General features: G+C 28.7%; 1 protein-coding gene and 1 long non-coding RNA gene across 2 annotated transcripts; one reads left to right on the top strand and one right to left on the bottom strand.

The window, feature by feature from the left end:
• The first annotated feature begins 1,835 nt into the window (after positions 1-1,835).
• Positions 1,836-2,659, top strand: LOC114392025. The gene is made up of 2 exons (XR_003662227.1): positions 1,836-2,251; positions 2,344-2,659. It is a non-coding gene; the product is annotated as an uncharacterized LOC114392025 (long non-coding RNA).
• A 5,059-nt stretch (positions 2,660-7,718) lies between these two features.
• On the bottom strand, positions 7,719-9,778 carry LOC114393514 (transcription factor MYB1R1-like). The gene is made up of 3 exons (XM_028354868.1): positions 9,393-9,778; positions 9,023-9,231; positions 7,719-8,545 (listed from the first exon to the last, which is right to left on the bottom strand). Exons 1-3 carry the CDS (start codon positions 9,625-9,627, stop codon positions 8,126-8,128), a joined length of 864 nt encoding a protein of 287 aa, XP_028210669.1. The 5' UTR covers positions 9,628-9,778; the 3' UTR covers positions 7,719-8,125.
• Between the last annotated feature and the right edge of the window lie 10,295 nt (positions 9,779-20,073).

Genomic DNA, 20,073 nt, shown 5'->3' with positions numbered 1-20,073 from the left:
ATAAATAGACCATGCTTGCCTTTTATGTTGTATTAACCATCTATTTTGAGACACCAAGGACTTGTTAAGCCAAAAATCATGGATAGAATTAAGTCCAAGAGTGAGATGTCTCTTTGCGAGAAATCGATGCAGGTTGTAGTAAATGTCATTAGGTTTTCCTCTTTCTCTATTGCTCAGAAGACTCTTGGAGCTACCAGTACAACAAAGGCTGGTCCAGGGTCTGATATGGACCCTGATGAGGAACCACTGGTTGCTGTTCCTGATCAGTTCCCAGCAGCAAGCAAAAGGTCACAACAGCCACAGAGCCGCGCCAACCCCACATATGTGATCAAGTCAGCTGGTAGCATCGGATCAACCGAACATTTGATTTATCAAGAGAGAGTCCCTGGTGATGTTAATCCAAAGAAAGAGCAGTGTGTTGATGGATTGGCTTCTGACTATATCAGTAAGATACGTAACAAGCTCGGGCGTGGTGTATAAGGAGAAATCATTACATGTTTCAGGACCATGTGGTCCTGGACATTCTCTGCGTGACATGTAACTACATATTTTAATTCACGAAAATAATATGTCACATGGAGATTGACTGAGACCAACATAGTCTTGGACCATATAATAATTTCTTGTGTATAAGAAGAGACTTGAAATTAAAAGTCTTGGCTTATGTGCTCCTAGTAAAACTATTGTCTTCATAGATTTATGTGTTCCATGTATTATAGTACTACTTACATAAGCAGCCATTTTGGTTTGCATTAACCAGCTGTAATAAACTTAGTAGTTGTTGGGATCTCTAGCTAAAAGAAATGATGTGGCTGTTTCTGATGAGACCCAACTCAACTTTTCCCTGATGCTTTCTTTAATATTCCTTGCTGGATGGACAAGTATTACATGTAGACTAGTTTACATAGGTGATGTTTTTCAGCATGAGTTTGCATGAATTATATTAATTATTTCATTCTGTATTTAGATAATTTGCTCTATCCAAATCTTATCTTTATTCAATTGCTGTTTAGGCTCATGACAAAAGATATTATTCATTGTGAAATTGAATAAACTGTCGATAGTATATAATAACAAATTTATAATATCGAGTATTTGAGTGCTGCAGTCATAGTGGTGGTCCAACATACATGTGCGGGTAAAAAGATAAAGTACAAGAAACCGTGAACAAGTGATTCAAGAATATTGTTGCTAAACATCCTGATGGAAGGTTCCCCCACAGTTAAGCTTCTGACTTTTTATAATTAACTAGATTTACGAGCTTGAAATAGGCCATGTAGATATATAGTGAAACAGAGAACTTAAGACTGTTATGCGGTGCAAAAGTCACTGGTAATTCATGCGCGGGCTTCATGGACTCATATAACAACAAATTATATGTTTAGGAGGCGATTATAATAGCTTCTATTGTGCGTATAAAAATACCTTCACATAAATTCTTTAGCTTAACTAAACTTGCTTCAACAATTCTCGTAGTCAAGTTTATGAATATGCTTTATGCGATAAGCTGGTTTAATGCTTTCAAGTTAACAAAGGCGACATGCATCAATAAAAGCTTGCTGAGCATAACTCAAATACCAGCAAAGAGATGTCAACTTTATCTGCCTTATACTTCACCGGCCAACCATATTGCTTTTCACTCACGATAGGTTTCAGCATCTTTTTTTTTTCTTTTGACTTTCTGATTATATTTTAAAAATAATTTTACTTTACCTTGCCCATTAAGAATCCCGTGAGTCATGCTCCCACAATGCCTCAATTTGTTTAGAATTATTATCTCACCTCAAGCTATATATATTTTCTTCATTTCTTGTGACTTGTGACAAGCAATACACTTTTTTTTTCGGCAAATGTTAGTTTTGTTAGCAGAAGAGATCGAATCTGCAACCTTTTCCTCCTTTCCTTCTCCCTTAACCATAAAAAGCAATACACTGTGAGCAACACATAGCATGCACAAGTCTTGAATTCAAATTCTGTGTTGATGCAAGCGACAAGCTTCAGTTCAAAGCATTGAATAATTAAACATTTGGCATGGAGCTTGTGCACAACACAAGGAACTTATGCCTTTGAAGGGAATGGCTATAGCTAAATGGGAATCCAAATTTAATTTATCAGGTGCTCTACACTAGTGAACCAAATCTTCCACAATCCCTCACCACCAGTGTGAACAAAACATTACATCAGCGTGTGATGATTGTTGATGATTATGTCATTGCCTCGACAATTGTAGTATATACATGTGACTCAATCGGTAGTGTTTGATTCTTCCATTTCAATTTACACGTTTATTGATTTTCTTCTTTCATAATGCGTGTTAATCCTACCTTCTTTTTGTTCTGTTAGCAAGCAAAGGAAAGCTAATATACTCTTTCTCTTTGTTCTTTGGAGAAAATTGGTGGAAACAAGTCAACCATTGTGTCAACTCTTCACACCCATTTTTACAAGAATCCATAGGACAACTGTTTATATTCCATGCACATTTCAAATCCAACGACACATGGTAATTCACTTATTCACACCATCAGGGAATAACAATTTTCTGCTTCATTCATTTCAAAGGATGTATGTTTTAAAAGGGTAAATTCCCACTTTAGTCTTGAAATTTTAAGCATTTTCTTTTAGTTTTTTAATTTTATAAAATTCTCACTTTAATTTCTAACTTTGATTTAGTCTTTTTGTTTAAGATTGGTATTCACTTTAATCATTAGTGGAAAATATAGTATCAAAGGAATAGAGGGAGTAACATTTTACTAAAGGACTAAGATGAGAATATTTATAAAATTGAGATTTAGTGACAAATGCTTACAAATTTATAAATAAAGTAGAAGTTTACTCATTTCAAAAGAAATACTAACAAAAACCCTTTCTAACACCTACTAAATGAGATGAAGAACTCATTATATAGAAAGTGGAACACATTACAGACCTACTTCATTTAACAATACTAATATGAATTTCAAACCCTAGCAAAGAATTGGAATTTTTATGAGCAATGCTAATTCTTCTGTAGTACAGTACATATGATAGCATGCTCACAAGTCTATGCCAGATCCACGTGAATCTCACTCTAAATCAGCTTCCCTGATTTTGGTGAAGAAAAATTCTTCATTTCTCAAAGAGCCAGATCTAAAACAAAATCACATGTGACGTGTTTTTCTCCTCGTTTGAGAATTATATATACCATTGCATTCACTAAATATTAAACCCTTTTAATTTTTCTATTAAGTTCACAAAAATATGTATAAAAAGGATATCAAATATAAATACAAAACAAATATACTTAATTTGAGATTGTTTGCACGCCATGAACTTAGTTTTTGTCTTTCTATAGAAAATTAAAAGTTAGGAAGAACATAACACCCTTAATTCTACTGAACAAGATGCCATTAGCACGCTGCGAAGATCATTAGAGATCCAAATAGGATGCGTGAGAGTAAGATTCTCTTGTTTGTCTTAAAAAGAAAAAAGATTATCTTATTAATTATCTATGTTCAAAGTGGGCTTTAGAGGCTTTAGAGGCTAAAGCCCAGTTTTTATCCAAAACATAGTTCTAAGCTCAGGAAGTAAGAGTAATGTCTTCGTTCAAACCCAACTAAGTCGCATGCGAGTTTAACTAAACATTTAACTTTATCAACGGGTATAATAAATCAAGAGGTTAGGTTATTACCCTAAAGAAAAAAGAGGTTGGGTTATTAAAATATGTTTTAAATTTTCTTTTCACGAATAGTTATACTCTTCGAAATGAAATTGTTAATTTGAAGAAAATTCATTGACAATTATTGAAGGTTAAATTGCTCCAGTGTATGCTAATCTTTATTATATGTTGTAATTTGATTCTTTATTTTTTAAAAGTTATAAAATAGTCTCTTATTTATTAAGAGTTATAAAATAGAACCTTGAGTCATTTTTTTTATAGCATGTTTATTCATGAAGTAATGTATTTTTCAGTATATTTTTTGGATGAAAATGTTATAAGAAAATTTATTTAAGAGATCATTTTATAATTTTTAATAAATAAAGGATCATTTATAACTTTCAGAAAATAAATAACTAAATTATATCATAAAATAAAGATAAAAGACCGTACAAATAATTTAGCCATTAATACTAGTCTAGTGATTTGAATTACACCGACAACAGAATGGAACCAAAATGAAACAGAAAACTGCGGGCAGGGAACAAAACATAATCTCACTTTTACGGGTCCGCACAAGAAGTCAAAAGATTCGCCCTGCCTCCATAAATAATTACTCAACTTCCCTTCACTTAGTCGATTTTTTCTTCCTTTTTTTTTCTGCAGCTTTTCACCCGATAATATCGGACATTGTCCTTCTAGATAACCTAGAAGAAGTGCCCAGGTACGAAATAAAGTTTGATAAAATGGGCTGGGAAAGGGTAACAGAAGCGTAAATGGCTATTGTATCTGCATTCCTGGTTATTTTGAAAAGTTCCTTTCAGAATATAAATTTACATTTTTGCAAATGAGTTTTTCAAAACATAATGAGAGGTGTTCGAGTCAGAGTCAGGATATCAATGTCAGCGTAAATAGCCCAACAAAATACATAGATGATAAAATAATCAAAACAAATAAATAAAGAAATTTACTTAGATAATACTACAAAATAAGGTGAGTGGTATTTATCAATTATTGTTTGTTCCTAATTTTAATGTATTTCTTTATTTTTTTATTCATTATCTCAAAAACTAAAGGTGTTCGTGAATCACTCTAACTTAATGTGATTACAAAACTTTAACAGAAAAATTAAAAACTAAAACATATAATTTTTTTCTTCATATAATCAGGAAATATTTAGAGTTTATATTTGACTCAACTAACCCTTTCATAATGAATTAGGATTTTAATCAACATTATTGTTTTGAATGGTGTTGAATTTAATCTTCTTAAGTTAGGTCTCAAGCTCAATTTTTGTCAATGGAAAAAAATGTAATCGATAAAAAAATATTTACCAAAGTCACAAAATAAAACACAATAAAAACAAAAAATAATTTTTCACTTGAAAACGTTGGTTGTCATGTTGTATAAGGTCTCTATCTATTGTTTAAATTTAAAACAAAATTATGATAATTTGAAAATTTTAATAATTAACTTAAGGAATTAAAAAAACATTTTAAATTTGTTCCAATACAGGTTTCCTCACTTAGCACCGGAGGTTGTATATCCAAAACATTCCGATTGAGTAATGTGTTCTTTATGGCCTTTAGGAATATGTATGAAACCATGATTCTGTTCAAAAAAATTGAGAGTGGTTTTCCACTACAATGGGTTAGGTTATCCTCTGATTTTTTTTCTCATGGTTGTGGATAAGGCTATTGGCATGATGGTTGATATTTCAAAGTTGTTACTGTTGACAAAGAACTACAACGTGCCCTTGCAGGTTGACAAAGAACTAAACCTCAATAACTAATCCCCACGTTGGTTTTGGTCAATGACCTAGTCGGCCACTAAGATAGGAGGGTATAAAACTCTCCAACCTCAAGTTTTAAGGAACGAAGAAGTTATATAAGAGTGGACTTCATGAATTTGATACCAAGATAAGAAAGATACACAATCCGTTAATGAGACACGACGATATACTATTCAATTATTTTTTTATTTAGTATCATCTTAATATTTTTAGTGATACTTAATATATTTTACGAACTTCAAACTAATCATTGATAGGAACCTAATCTTATTTAAAACTGTTCGTTCATCTCCAATTACTATATAATAAAGAAATACAATTTTAAAAATAGAAATGCACTTACAACAATTTTTTGGACAACATTTTATAAATTTATTTGGAATTTCATTTTTTATTAATCAGATTAAATTTAAAATTAGAATCAAATGGATTTTTTTTCTCCATAAAACTAATTCTATCCTCCGGTACCCCTGCCAAACACGTCACAAGAGTAATTATAGTAAATTATCTGATTCTCAATCACTCAAAAATTTTGCTAAGAGGAGGCAATAATTAATGGAGTAAAATAGAAATTATCTCAAGCCATAGGCCTGAAATTACTGGTTTGGAGTGGTTCACAGAAATATCTAATCCGAATCTCCCTCCCCTTTAGAACATTGTGTTGGAGAAAAGAAAATTCACACTGTTAATGTAACTAATAGTAATAGATCCCGTTGCTAATCAGGGTGGTCCCTTTGTAATAAAATATGTATATTATATGAAAGGATATTATTCTAAAAACGTGGTTCTCGTTGATCAATGCTATCCCCTGCAGTAAATAAGCACGGGAATTTCAGAACTTTTGGCTTTAAGACGTATTCGGCAAGGCAGCATTAGCTACCAATCACTATTCACTAATGGAGAAACACTAGCAAGGACGAATAAAACTCACTATAAAAAATAGTGTTGTTCACTAAATACTAGTAAAACATATTTTATTCAATAAAATTAGGACTAACCTCACCTAATAATAAAATTATTAAAAAAGAATTTGCTTTTATACATATAAAAAATACTTTTATTGTTAACTAATCAAAAATATTCTAAATATCACTTTTAATATAATTATTACAAAAAAAATTAGTATTTTTTATCATTTTTTAGTTACTACTAATATGTTAATAAGTACAAAAATTCTATTAATCTTATTATTAACTGATTTCTACCAAAATAATTCGATTAATCATTTTTAATAAGGTATTCATTTTTAATTGTATTTTTTCTATTCATAAAGTTGAAACTCAAAATCTTATTTAAAATATTAAATTTTAGTTTTACTTGTACTAATGTAATGATACTATTTTTATTGTATATAATAATTTATGGTTAAATAATATCACAGAAGACATAAATCGTCTAGTATGAGATTATCTTGCTTCATCAATAATTTTATGTTCGAATATAGCTGGGTTTTTTTTACAAGAGAACATAGTCTATACTAAATCTATGATAAAATAATACCGTTGTCAACAAATTCTAATTCTAATTAAATTCATAAAAGAATATGCTAAGGAATATATTATTAAGAAATAAATTTGGCCGCTCGTCGGAACCTATAACCAAATCTACATTATGCACAAATCAAATTAGACCTATTTGTTAAATAAGTACTAAGTAGGGTCAAGACTTTAAAAATTAATTTAGCTAAAATAGTCAAACTTCAAATTATTTAAAAAGTTTTTTTAACGATTTAAAAAGTTTTTAAAATTCAATATACTGAACAATTTAAATAAATACAAATAATATAATAATAATAATAACATAATTACTATTACACTGTATTCAATTTATAAAATATTTTAAGATCGTATATTTTTAATTTGTTTAAAAAACATAAACTCGCTTGTCTATGTGCAATAAATTCTTTAGATGTATCATGCATGTATTCTTATTTAATAAATCTTACTATAAAAAAGTAAGCTTCATCGATAATTTGGTTAATTTTCCAATAATAAACAGTAATATACACCAATTTATTTAAACTAAGCGTTTATTTTGATAAAATAAATAATTTTCTAATTTTTTAATAAGTTTTTTAAAATCATTTCTGCTAAAAGAACATTTTTGCTTATTTAATAAACAAATCTTATCTGCTTATTAAAAATATTTTTTTAAACATAAAGTTTAAACAAATTTATAACTTCACATGTAAATCGACCAACATTTACATTTGCTCGAAAACAATTATGATACTACTGCAGCTACCAGTATTTATGAGAAAAGAAAAACGTGGCCAACTACTAACACCTAACATGAATGAAACAGACTACCAACTTGATAATATCCCCCCAAAGGAGCCACAAAGACCACTCATCTGTGAAGTCCATATCGAACGTCAATACATTATCAGCAGATAAAAACAGAGAGTACTTTGTTATTTTCAGTTACATCAACTACTACAAACATAAACGGCCAAATAAACAAGAATCTAAAGTCATGACATTAATTAACATAAGCAAACAAGAAGAAACAGGACAGGACCTTTTCCGGGGTCTGTACAAGGAACAGAAGGATCAAATTCAGTCACTTAAAACTTCTTCTTGCCTTCTCTAATCCATCACCCTTTCCTTCAACCTCTTTCTCTTTCTCCCACCAAAAAGACAGGAAACTAGAGAAAGATTAGTATATGTAATTAATATGTGAATCCAAGGACCATAATCTCAAGCAACACTAATGATGCTTTCTCCATTGCTGAAACATTGTATGGCATGTAAAGCTGAATGTCTTGATGATGTCTGTCTTTGGTCAGATGAAAAGGATAGCCCCAGGGACAGTGTCGGTGGGTCAACGGCAGAACTAGAAGAACTCGGGGTGATGATATCAGACACTGTAGAGACCTTGTTTGGCACATTATGTTTTTCCACGTTTCCTTGTCCCAGAGTGAGTTCTTCCATTGGGTTTCCATTGCCACCTTGGACTGAAATCACTCCAGAAGAACCAAACCCAAACTGATACACTGGCATCATTGGAAACCCATTGATTTTGCTAGTTTCAGCAGGAAACAAGGGTGATTGTTGTTGTGAATGAGACAGCGTGTCTTGATTCTGGACCTGTTCTCCCTCCATTGGAATTGCAGAGACCTGGCACAAAAATTGATAAAATCATGAAAACTCTGTTACTCCAAATTCCAATCCAAATTTTAAAAAGCTTTAACAACTCTTGTCAAGTCAACTTTTCCAATTGAAGGGAACAAAATCCTTATATCTATTTTTTTGCAATCGCTGACTCAAACACACACTTCAACAACCAAAGGAATTTCATAACAAGATAGCAGAAGCTTCATGTCCTTTTCTTTTATTTTTATTTTTCAAATCTCTAAAATGGTAAGAGACAGAGTAATGATATTCAAGGCTTGACTATTGACTAGAGCTGAGAAAATCCATGTCATTTCATAAGACCGTAACGCTCTATTGATTAGGAATATAACTAATCGAACACGAATTAACACTAAAAGCATCTCAATATTTTCTATAATAGAAACTGTTTGAGAAAATTAACGTAAAGCGAATATTTTAAAAAAGTAACAAAGGAGGCGCGTGAGAGGAAGGTGGAATTACCGTGTCGGTGGTGATGTCAAAGAGGCTGGATCTACGGCGACGGCGATTGAGGTTGCTTCGTCGGAGAAAGTACTTCTGAGCATGGCTCGCAACCTGCGTTGGCGTTCGCGTTTTGACGTAGTTTTTGGAGATTCCTCTCCAATCACCTTTCCCTACCTTCTGCAATCCAACCAAAAACAGCTTGTGCTCTTCCTCCGTCCACGGAACTCCTAATCATCCACCAAAACCATCACTCAGTCAATGCAAAATCAATAATCGCGTTTCACAGTTTCGATTAATTCAACAATTATGAGATTAAACAATAGAAATTACTTTACTATTAAAAATAGATAAAAAAAAAATTATAATCGATCGGAGAGACGGATCGAACCTCGCTTTCGCTCGCGCTCCCGGAGGCGGCCGGAGTTCTGAGGAGCGGCGTCGTCGGCGGAGGCGTAACCGGCGGCGAGAGCGTCTTTGTTGTTGCTGCCGTCTTGAGGATGCTCGTACTGTGAGAGGTTGCTCATGCTGACGCTCTTCCTCATGGAATCGACGACGACTCTGACTCCGAACAGTATGATCTCACCGGAGGCGGCGGAATCTGCGGCGGAGGAGGCGCGAGACATCGTCGGATCGGGCGGTGGTGCTGGTTGAGTGTGACTCGGGGGGGGATCGGAGTTCGTACGAGTCAAGCCGAGTGCGTGACTCGGTGAGAGGAAGAGAGAAAATGAAGGAAAGTTGAGACAGAGAGACAAGGAAGTGTAGAAGAGGAGTGCGTGGTGCTTAATATAACAGAGCCTCGAACGGCAATGAGGTGGCAACCATGTGGAGCATATTTTTTAACTAAAAATAATAATACTAAATAAGAATTAATTACAATATATAATTAAATAAATAATAATACACAAACATCTTATATTTTAAACTTTCTTTTAACATCTGTATTTTTTTTATTATTATATCATAAACTTTATTAGTTTTTTATTTTTTTCTTTAGATATTAAATAATATAATGGGTGTTCATGTAACATTTTTAAAATAAATTATTTTTTTTACACTACTATTCATCTATAAATTAGGGATTTAATTATCATACATCATTAGTATAAATACTAATTAATTAGAATTATTTTATTTGTAAATTTTAAAATAATTATTATAAAAATTAATCACCTTATATTACATTAAGATATATAATCAAATAATAGTATAAAGTATTACCAAGTATATTTAAATTAGATTTATAAATTATTGTGTAATAACATATTTAAATTTAACTCTTAAAAATATACTCTATTTGTTAATGTACAAAGATGTCGTCATCCAATTTACCTTTCCAAGACTAACATAATTGACTTTAATGGTATGTTTAATCTAGAGAAGGAAGTGGGAAAAAAAAAAGACCAATGAAAAAAAACGGGAAAAAAATTGAATTATATTTTGGATTGTTTGGTTATTTTATCCTCCCAGTCTTATATTAATCAAATCCTTAACTTAGTCTCTTCATATTATTGCATTTGAGACTTAAGGATGGTATATTCTCTTAGTTGTATATCAAATGCATTTTCAATTTAGTATTTTTATAATATTACACTTAAGATTGAGTGATTATGTATGCTTGATTGTGTTGAATAATTACATAATTTGTTTTAAAAGATACACAATAATGATTTTTAGTTTTAATTAGTATAAATCAATTATTTTAAAATTTAAAACTTAATGAAATATTAACATTTTGACGAAAAACAGAAGAAAATATTAAAATAAATCTTTTAAAGTTTAATGTATTAAAACAAAAAAACACTAAAATATAAAGAATCAAAAATAACATTTAACATTTTGCCAATAATATAACTCGATATATATAAATGGATGAGAATGGAGATCATGAATCAAATGGTTTCATTTTATCTAGAATTAGTTTCAAAAAATTTAATTTTAATTAACAACCAGATAAAGGACCAACTACCGCGCTGCAAAATAACGAACAATATTTAAATTTTAAAACTCACGATATAATTTTTTTTAGCTCCATAAGTACAATTGTAATTTTTTAATACATGCAAAGTACAATAATTCAATTTTTTGAGCTATATATGTACCAATTTTTTTTGGATCCGGCATTGAAAAAACAACAAATTAAATAATATCCAAAAATTAATTAAAAGCTGGCAGTATTTATTTTTAATAATAAAATAATTAGAATTTAATTTTTATATATTGTCGGTATAAAAATTTACATATTCAATTCTTAAAAATTATGATAAATGTAACTTTTAAATTTTTTTGTGCAATATAACTTTTATAGTAATCATTGTAAAAAATTATATATATGCTAATTTATAATTGGATAATAATACAAAATATTTTTACAATTTCAGTACATGAAATATTTTCTCGAGGAATTGTATAATGTAAAATTAAAATATAAGATTTTATAATCATTTAATTATGTCTAAAAACATAATACAACTATACAATTGATCAAATATGACGAAGATAAATAAAGTAGCCCTTTGTTATTTTATTATTGTTAATTTATTTTAAATGTTAATAAAATTAATTCTAATATTATATGTCATATTAAAATTTAAATATATATCGAAAAAATTATTATTATTGTTATTACTTGGTCTACTATGTGTTATGTGTTGATAATGAAATATAAAACTAAGATGTCGTACAAATAAGATAGAAATAAAAGGTGACAGTACACTTTACAGCCAATCCTGGCCTGTTATTAGGCATCGATTCTATGAAAAGAGAGGACAATGCAAATAGTTGGTTCGATTCTCAAGTACATTTGTCGTAAAATCATTGGATATGAAGATAGTAAAACAAATTACAAGGTCGTAACATGACCCCATAAAAAAACCATTCGTCAACTAAGTCGTTGAACGATATGAAGTAACTAAGTCCTTGAAGCACAAACAATTGTGTCAATCTAAATCAAACCTTTAAGTGTGAGTCGGTGTGAATCGTAGTTTATTAACAAAACGGGTGAAGGTTAGCAACAAAAGGAACGATATGAAGTTGAATTGAATTCTTATATCAATGTTGTTAGCATTTCTTTTTCTCTTTACTTTCCCGTTTAAAAGAACCGAAGTTAAACAATATTTACATAGTTAATGTCACAAACATTTAAAAACATCTATACTCTTTTCCCCTCCCCCTAAACGTGCTTTTAGAAAACCCGTGTAAGTGACTTTTATCTAGATATTGATGATATAATTTTAATCACAATGTATTTCCATTCATAATATTTTAATGTCCATATGTAAAACACGTCCACATGGGATATATAGTTAAATTTACAAACTGAACTATACTTTCTGATTGTATACGTACTATCTTACATGATAACTTATTTTCATGGGATCCTTGACGATAAATATTCATATTATCGGCTCGGATTAAGTTTATCAATTTAACCAATAAAATTAATTTAAATAGGTTATTTTGACTTTTAATGGGAATCAAACCAATTATAATTGATTAAATTTTTGAATTTATATTTTTTTTCACCCCAAAATTTGTTAACATGGTCAATTATTTTTTTTATAACTTTTATATTAATATAAGTACTTAATGTTTTTCTTTTATCTTTGTAATTTTTTATTTTGATATTCTTATAATCTTACTTAATTTTATCGAGCATCTTAATTTGGTTATGTTTATATTTTTTTATCATTGTTTGGGTAAAGAAATTAATGAGATATATAAGTAAAGTGATAACTATAAAAAAACTAAATATTAAATAATTAACCATTAAAAGGAAATATTTTTATCTTGCATTAATATGAAATTTCAAAATTTATATGAAATAGATAATTAAGAGGAGATAAAAACTTATACTGTAGAGAAAAAAACAACCATTTATTTATTTGTATCATAACTCAATGACCTAAATCAAACTAATTAAATTGATCTTAATCGGAATTAATCTTATAGATTTTATACCATTATAAATTTATAAACACTATAATTAATATATCCTCATTCTTAATTATAAAATATTATAAATTTTAGTTTATTTAATCTTACACAATAAACTAACATGCTTACTATAGTTATACTTAAATCCAAGCATACATGCACAATAATTCATAAGTTCCCAATAAATCACACAATAATATAAACTTTCAAAAGAAACTATGAAATTATTTATTTAACCTATTTTATAAAACTAAGTACATCAATTGAATAAAATGTCTAAACTCAAAAAATCTAGCTAACAATATCACCATATACATATCCATATAGGTATATACACATTTACATTAATGGACGTAAGCACTAGATATTTTTGACGTAGAAAACGACATTTACGTACATTCCTATTAAATTACCAGTCGACGTGTCTATACCTTACAGAATTCCTATCAAACTATATTTCAGACTGCATTAATAACGAAACCAGATGCAATGCAACGACCAAGATGGCCAAAACCCCATATAGGAATCCTAAGAGTGAAGAACGAACTAGGATATATATATTATCCAAATTGAGCTGCAGCTACCAAACAAATCCACACAGTAGCAACGATTTTTCTAATCCCCACTAATGCAACTCCGACACCTGGGCTCCTCCCTTATCTTTTAATCAAAAACTGAAGCACAAAGGATCAGGGCCACATGCATGTATATATGCAAACAAATTAAATCTCAAATCTTCTTCTATCAGATCAATGGTCAACCTTACACTATTCTCCCGCAACTTGGCGTTAAAATATATTATTTTAACACTGTATATACCCATTAACTTGATATTATTAAACTAAACCCACCTGATCACCGCCATAATTTCTTTTTAGATTAGTACTACTGGCAGTTACACTTAATAATACAATAACAGTTGCCCTAATTAGTTTTATATTTCACAATGTTGGGTGTTTAATCATAGAATTTGGGGGAAGAGGGGGCATTTTTTTTATAGTTGTGATGGTAATGATAATGATAATGAAAATTATATTCATTATTTAATTATGCGAAAAGGGGATGGAAGATGCTGCGTGCACCGGTGGCTTTTTGACACATTCGTCAATATTATTGGCGTAAAATAAAGGGGATCAAGGAAGATTTTTTTGGTTACACCTTTGATTTTTTTCTTTCTTTCCCTATATATAAGATATTATTATGATATGGTGATTGAATCAATGGTAGTTCAGCTTTGGTGGTGGGGTGCAACTGGAAATGGAGGATAAGGGTTTGTGGGGTTCCACTATGGCATTTTGTCCATGGCACCAGTCTCTATCTAACAAATTCAGCCACAATTCTTGACTCTCTCTATATAATTTACTGTTACATCCAATTCCCTTCTCTACAGGGCATTCCATTCTTCTAAATTTCATGCTTCTCCATCAAGGCCCTATAGTACTGTTGCTTAGAAAAATATATAGAATCCATGATATATGTTGCAAATTAAACTTAAGCAGCGGCGCACTAATAGAATCCATAAGATTCTCTTATTAGTATAAAGTTTCGTGTGTAGAATGATTTATTTGATATCAGAATTTATATTTCATTCTTTTTATATACAATTTTTTTGAAACAATGATAATTACACATTTTTTAGTGAAATTAATTTTTAACTATGTGAATGAAGAACACCAATGATCTTAAAAAAAACAGAGAATTAATAGACTCTAATTTTAAAACTCCGAGATAAGAAACATATATAATTTTGTGATAATTTACATTTAAATTTTTTTACTTATATCATACATATAAATTAATACATGCAGGTAATATATGCAATACACTATTTCTTTTCTTTCTGTTATTATGGTTGGACAAAACCAATTTATATATGTAATTATTAAAGAAGAGGTAGAGCCAAGTGCCTCATCTCAAGACTGATAAGTCATAATGACAAACGGTTTATTAAATAATAAAAATATATATTTAATATTTTAAAAATATAAATTATATTTAATATTTATCATATAAAAAATAAGACTATTAATAATAGAAAATTATAAGATTTAAACTTTTTTTTTAATTGCTAGTTTTTCTTTCGGCCGAAAAGTATGAGTGTGAGGTTAATTGTCGACCATGACGTTGAAGTTATTCTTCATTACATGATTTTCATTTTAAAATAAAATAAAATCATGTTTGCATTAGTATATGTTTCATATTTCATTCACCAATGCGAATTATTTTTAAAAGAACTAGATCGAGCCAACAAGTCTCATCTCATGCTGTCAAGCTGTGGTGTATAATTATTTTTAGTAAATTATCGAATTCATTCTCTAAATTTATTCGTATTAAAAATTTAAATTATTAAATTAATTTCTTAAAGATCCAAAAAATATATTTTACTAACTTAGGACCAACCCAACATATTTTTAGACATAAGACGAATTTTAAGATGATACTTTTTTTTTAAGTTATAATGGAAGAGAAAAAGAGTTATAATTTAAAAATTTTATACAAACATTCAATCATAATTTATTATATATAAAAGAGTTTGTTAAAATAATAATTTTAAAATAATTCAAATAATAATATGATTGGATGACCATATAAAATTAGTTTATATTATCAGTATATAATTATTAAACTCATAATTAAAAAAGTGATAAAAAAAATAATTTTATATTTTTTTACATTTTTATTTGGTGATGAATAAATAATTAAACTTAGAAAAAATATTCATTTATTCAAAGAGTAACTATTTTAGAATTATTTCTTATTTTTATTATTCATTTTTTTGAGATCGATCTAATGGTTAAAATACTTATTTATTACAACCATTCAATCTTAAATTTAACATTTGATAAATGTTTTTTTCTTTTCTAGATTTTTCTTCACTTAAGCGAATTAAAATCACCAGGTTTAGTATTATTTTTGCTCTTAACTTTATTCTCTTTGCAACTTAATAAATTCTCCTTTCCTCTCCATTTAAATTGAAAAAAGTTTTACGTAGGTTTTATTAAACCTTTTTTTTTCTTCTTATTTCTCTTTACAACTTGTAAGAAAGTAATATAATCTTCTCATTCTATAAATTAATAGTCCACGTCTTGCATTTCCCACCGTCTATCTGACATTTCTCCCGTGTTTCAACATTTTACCTTGAAAAAATCGTCGCATGCCGAATTCAGCCATTTCTTATCGCCATGGAAAATTATTAAATATTAAAATACAAGAAAAACATATTAATATTTTTTAATAAATAATTTATTTCATTTTCAATTCTTTAATCAGCATCTTTAAAACACTAGTTAGTTAGTACTTATCGTAAGTTATACTGAAGCTAGTCATGTGACTATAAAATTTTGTACATTGCTTTAATGTACAGATTTGATACAAAAAAATTGTTGAAGTTTATATATGTGACTAAAATTTTGTACAATGATATAGTTTAGACAAATTGATATAAAAAATGTGGTCGAAAGAAAAAAAAAAGTGAAAATGTTAACTCTATCGTATTGTCGATATTGTTAATTTAATTAAGAAAACTTTCTCATATAGTAAATATGTTTGAATTCCTTTCATGTTTTGTTATAAAAAAAATTTTCAAAATAATTTTATATTACCCAATAATTTTTATCCAAATTATATTAGGATTTGAAAATAAATTTCAAAACAAGTCTTTTAAAAGTAAAAAAAAAAACAAATAATTAGGAGATATTTTCCTATAGTAATTTTTATAATTTTGTTGTCATTCATATGTGGATGCATGGGATTATTTTAACTTAATTAATTAATGGTCTCAAGTTAGAGTTTTAGACATGCAACACTAAATATATTTTGATAGAAAATTTTATTGTTTATAATAATTTTATCTAACTTTGAATCACACAAAGTCCCATTCAACCCTAGGACCAAAAGCATGCGCTGCCACCCTTTTCAGCTTCGCATACTTTAGGATGAAATGTGTTCTTCTTTTTTATACTATGGATTATAAATGAATGATGAATCTACACGGTAGTATACGTCAATCAAAAAGTGGTTTCTTAATTGCAAAGAAAATGAGTTATTGCGTCCACATTTTGACCATAGTAGTATGCACTTTCAAAGCTAGCTACTTCAAATTAATAATATATCACCTCCTTTACATATTGAACGCGGGTCTGTGGGCACAGGCACAGCAAAAACATTGTAACTTGCAACGTGCTTAATAAGAAATCACATTTAACTTTTGTTCGATACCTAATTAGTAGCTTCTTATGATAATTACCTTGAGAATATTTTCATTATAGTTTTCTAGGCAACTATTTGAACATTAAAACTACACGTACAAACCTTTATAATACTTGTCTATTCTTGGGATGGTATTAATTAAGTTTATGATCATTCATAATTTCTTATAGTTAGGATTTTTAATATATTTTTTCATTATTTTTTTAATTTTATAAAAAAATATGTTAGTATATATGTATTTGAGTGTGTATAAACAATCATGAATATTAGTGTATATTTAAATATTATATATTTACAAATGTTTTATATCATTTAAATTTACATAAACGTGTCTTATAAAAATGAGTTTTTTAAATATATATACTTAGTTATTTTTTTGGGTGATTGAATATATATACTTACATATGTATACATAACTTAAATATATATACAAAGAGAAATTAATATTAAAAAATATTTTAAATTATATTTTGTGACTATCGATTTTCTCCATATATAAAATAACATGTTTCTGTCATAAAGAAAGTAAATGAATAACAATTAATAGATGACCATCTATATTATCTGTTATGTATATGTGTATCTTAAAAACAAACTCCAAAATTAAAAGGAACAACTTTTTACTATTATCTATTTTCATTATTCATGAAAACATTTTCATTATATCATGAATTCTGTCATTTTTTTCATTTTGTTTAACGTATAAGTTAACCAATAAAATAGTACTACTTTGAGATTTGCCATTTTTTGTACGAAAATTTTGTAATTCTACCAGCTGGTGGTGAACACTGAACTCGTCCACCAGGAGCAGAAAGATTATTCTTTTTGTTTAACGTTTAAACAAAAAAGTAAAGAGAAAATGTACTATGGTTGGTATCACGTAGCCTTAATCACTTTGTTTCCCTTTTTAGTTGCCTGAATGAAACTAGTTAAAAAGAAAAGATAAAGCCTAAAGCGGGTCAATGGCAGCTACGATCTCAGTTCCTCACTCTCTAAACAACTATTTTTAAAGCGTCTTACACGATCATGACGGCAAATTTACTTTGCAGCAGTAACTTATCGGCCAAACAAATAATGTTACTTTTGGTTGGGTAACAAGAAAATAAAAGGAAGAAAAATATATACTACTGTTTTATTTATTTGGTTAGAAAGAAAGTAAATGTGATTCGGTTCTTGAGTTATTTAACTAAAAGTCGAAATCAAAATACTATTTTATCTCATAATAGGTTGATCAGGTAGGAAGATTATAGAAGTCCTAGATACTTTTTAGTTACCCAAAAAAAGTAGAAGATAAATGGAGGGAAAAAAATATTTTATAAAGATAAAAATTCAAAATTTTCCTTTATTTTTTTACTTTTGTTTCAATTTCAATTTTATTTTATTTTTCTTTGTTTTACTCTACTAAATCAAACAAACCTTAATTTGGAAAAAGATAATTGTGTTTGGCTAAATAGAAATAATAGAGGAGAAAAATAAAAAGATGTGATACTCATTAGTTATTTTTATTCTATTTCTTATTAATTTTTATTTACTTATTTATCTCAAAAATAAATTATAAGAAATAAGATTTTTTTTAAGACTCACAAAAGCGAAAAGAGAAGCTTCCCGTCAATAGGGAAAGAAAGTGTAGGACGGAAGTCTTTTGAAAAAAATAGTTTTTATAAAAAAAATAATAAATAATTTTATATTAAGTAAGAATGATATAATATAAGGTTTCAAAATCTATAAGTTAAACTTTTTAATTAGTACTCTTATTTTTTTTTACTATATTGTCTATTCATCTAAATAAATATAGAAAAATCGCTATTTCTTTCCTACTTATTTTTGTCCATGCAAATAATATATTTTTCTATTATTCCTCTTTTTTTTATTTTTCTTGTTTTTTTATTCTTATTTTACTCTTAATCAAAGGAAGTGGAAATGCCCTTTATCGGCTCAACGAATCCCATTTTTCAATGAACGAAGAACAACTTATATAGCTAGTTCACATGGTTGATGGTTGTCACCCTTTGACACCCTGGCCTCCACCACAAAACACAAGTGATCTAAGACAATGTAACAATATCTACCTCTATATATATATATATATATATATATATATATATATATATATCATAGTTACACTTTATTTTTTATTTTTTCTCATTTTGTTATATTATTTATCATATATATTACTTTTTTATTTGATTTCTTTCTTTCACTCAAAGACTATTGTGAAACACTTGTTTAAAAAGAACATTATCTACTTTGAAATCAAGCAATGGACGAAGTTAAAAGTCTACCGTGGGCCATCCATTGCTATTTTCATAAAAAAAAATATCGTGTTGTTCAAATGAAGATTGAAAAAAGTAATACATTTGTCCTAACATTTGCCTACAATCCGACGTATGATATAAATTTATTTCTCCTGAGGGTTTTGTCCATGTTCTCGGAAACCTTTTATATACAATGATAAATCTTTCTTAAAAAAATATACAATGATAAATCTATTACCAAAAAAAGTACAATGATAAATCGCATACATAACCAGAGCTTACTTCAGTCGAAAATCACCCAGTGAAAGAGATTGATTATTTAATTAATTACCGTCGTTGATCATGGTGGCCAAAAGTAACTCCACAAAATTTCAAGCTCAAGTTGTTGATCGTGAAGAGTGATTTTTTTTTTTGGTACATGCAATTCACATCTCTGGCAATACTCGGGCTGGTTTGAATAGAAAGTCATAACAGGAGTGATCCCTCCCCTCCTATATCGAAAATGTGAAAATTCATTTCATCAGAATTTGTCGTGAAGAAATTTGTAAAGTATTTTTATGCGTTCTTAATGTTAAAATAGTAATTTGTTGCAAGTTTGTAAGATATCTATAGGAGCAAATGAACATCTCCAAAAGGAAAAAAAAATAGTATTTTTCGTAGTGACCACTATGC

The sequence above is a fragment of the Glycine soja genome, chromosome 17 (genome assembly GCF_004193775.1).
Source record: "Glycine soja cultivar W05 chromosome 17, ASM419377v2, whole genome shotgun sequence".
Classification (NCBI taxonomy): domain Eukaryota; kingdom Viridiplantae; phylum Streptophyta; class Magnoliopsida; order Fabales; family Fabaceae; genus Glycine; species Glycine soja.
Note: the sequence above shows the minus strand (reverse complement) of the source record. Positions and strands in the feature narration are given on the sequence as shown.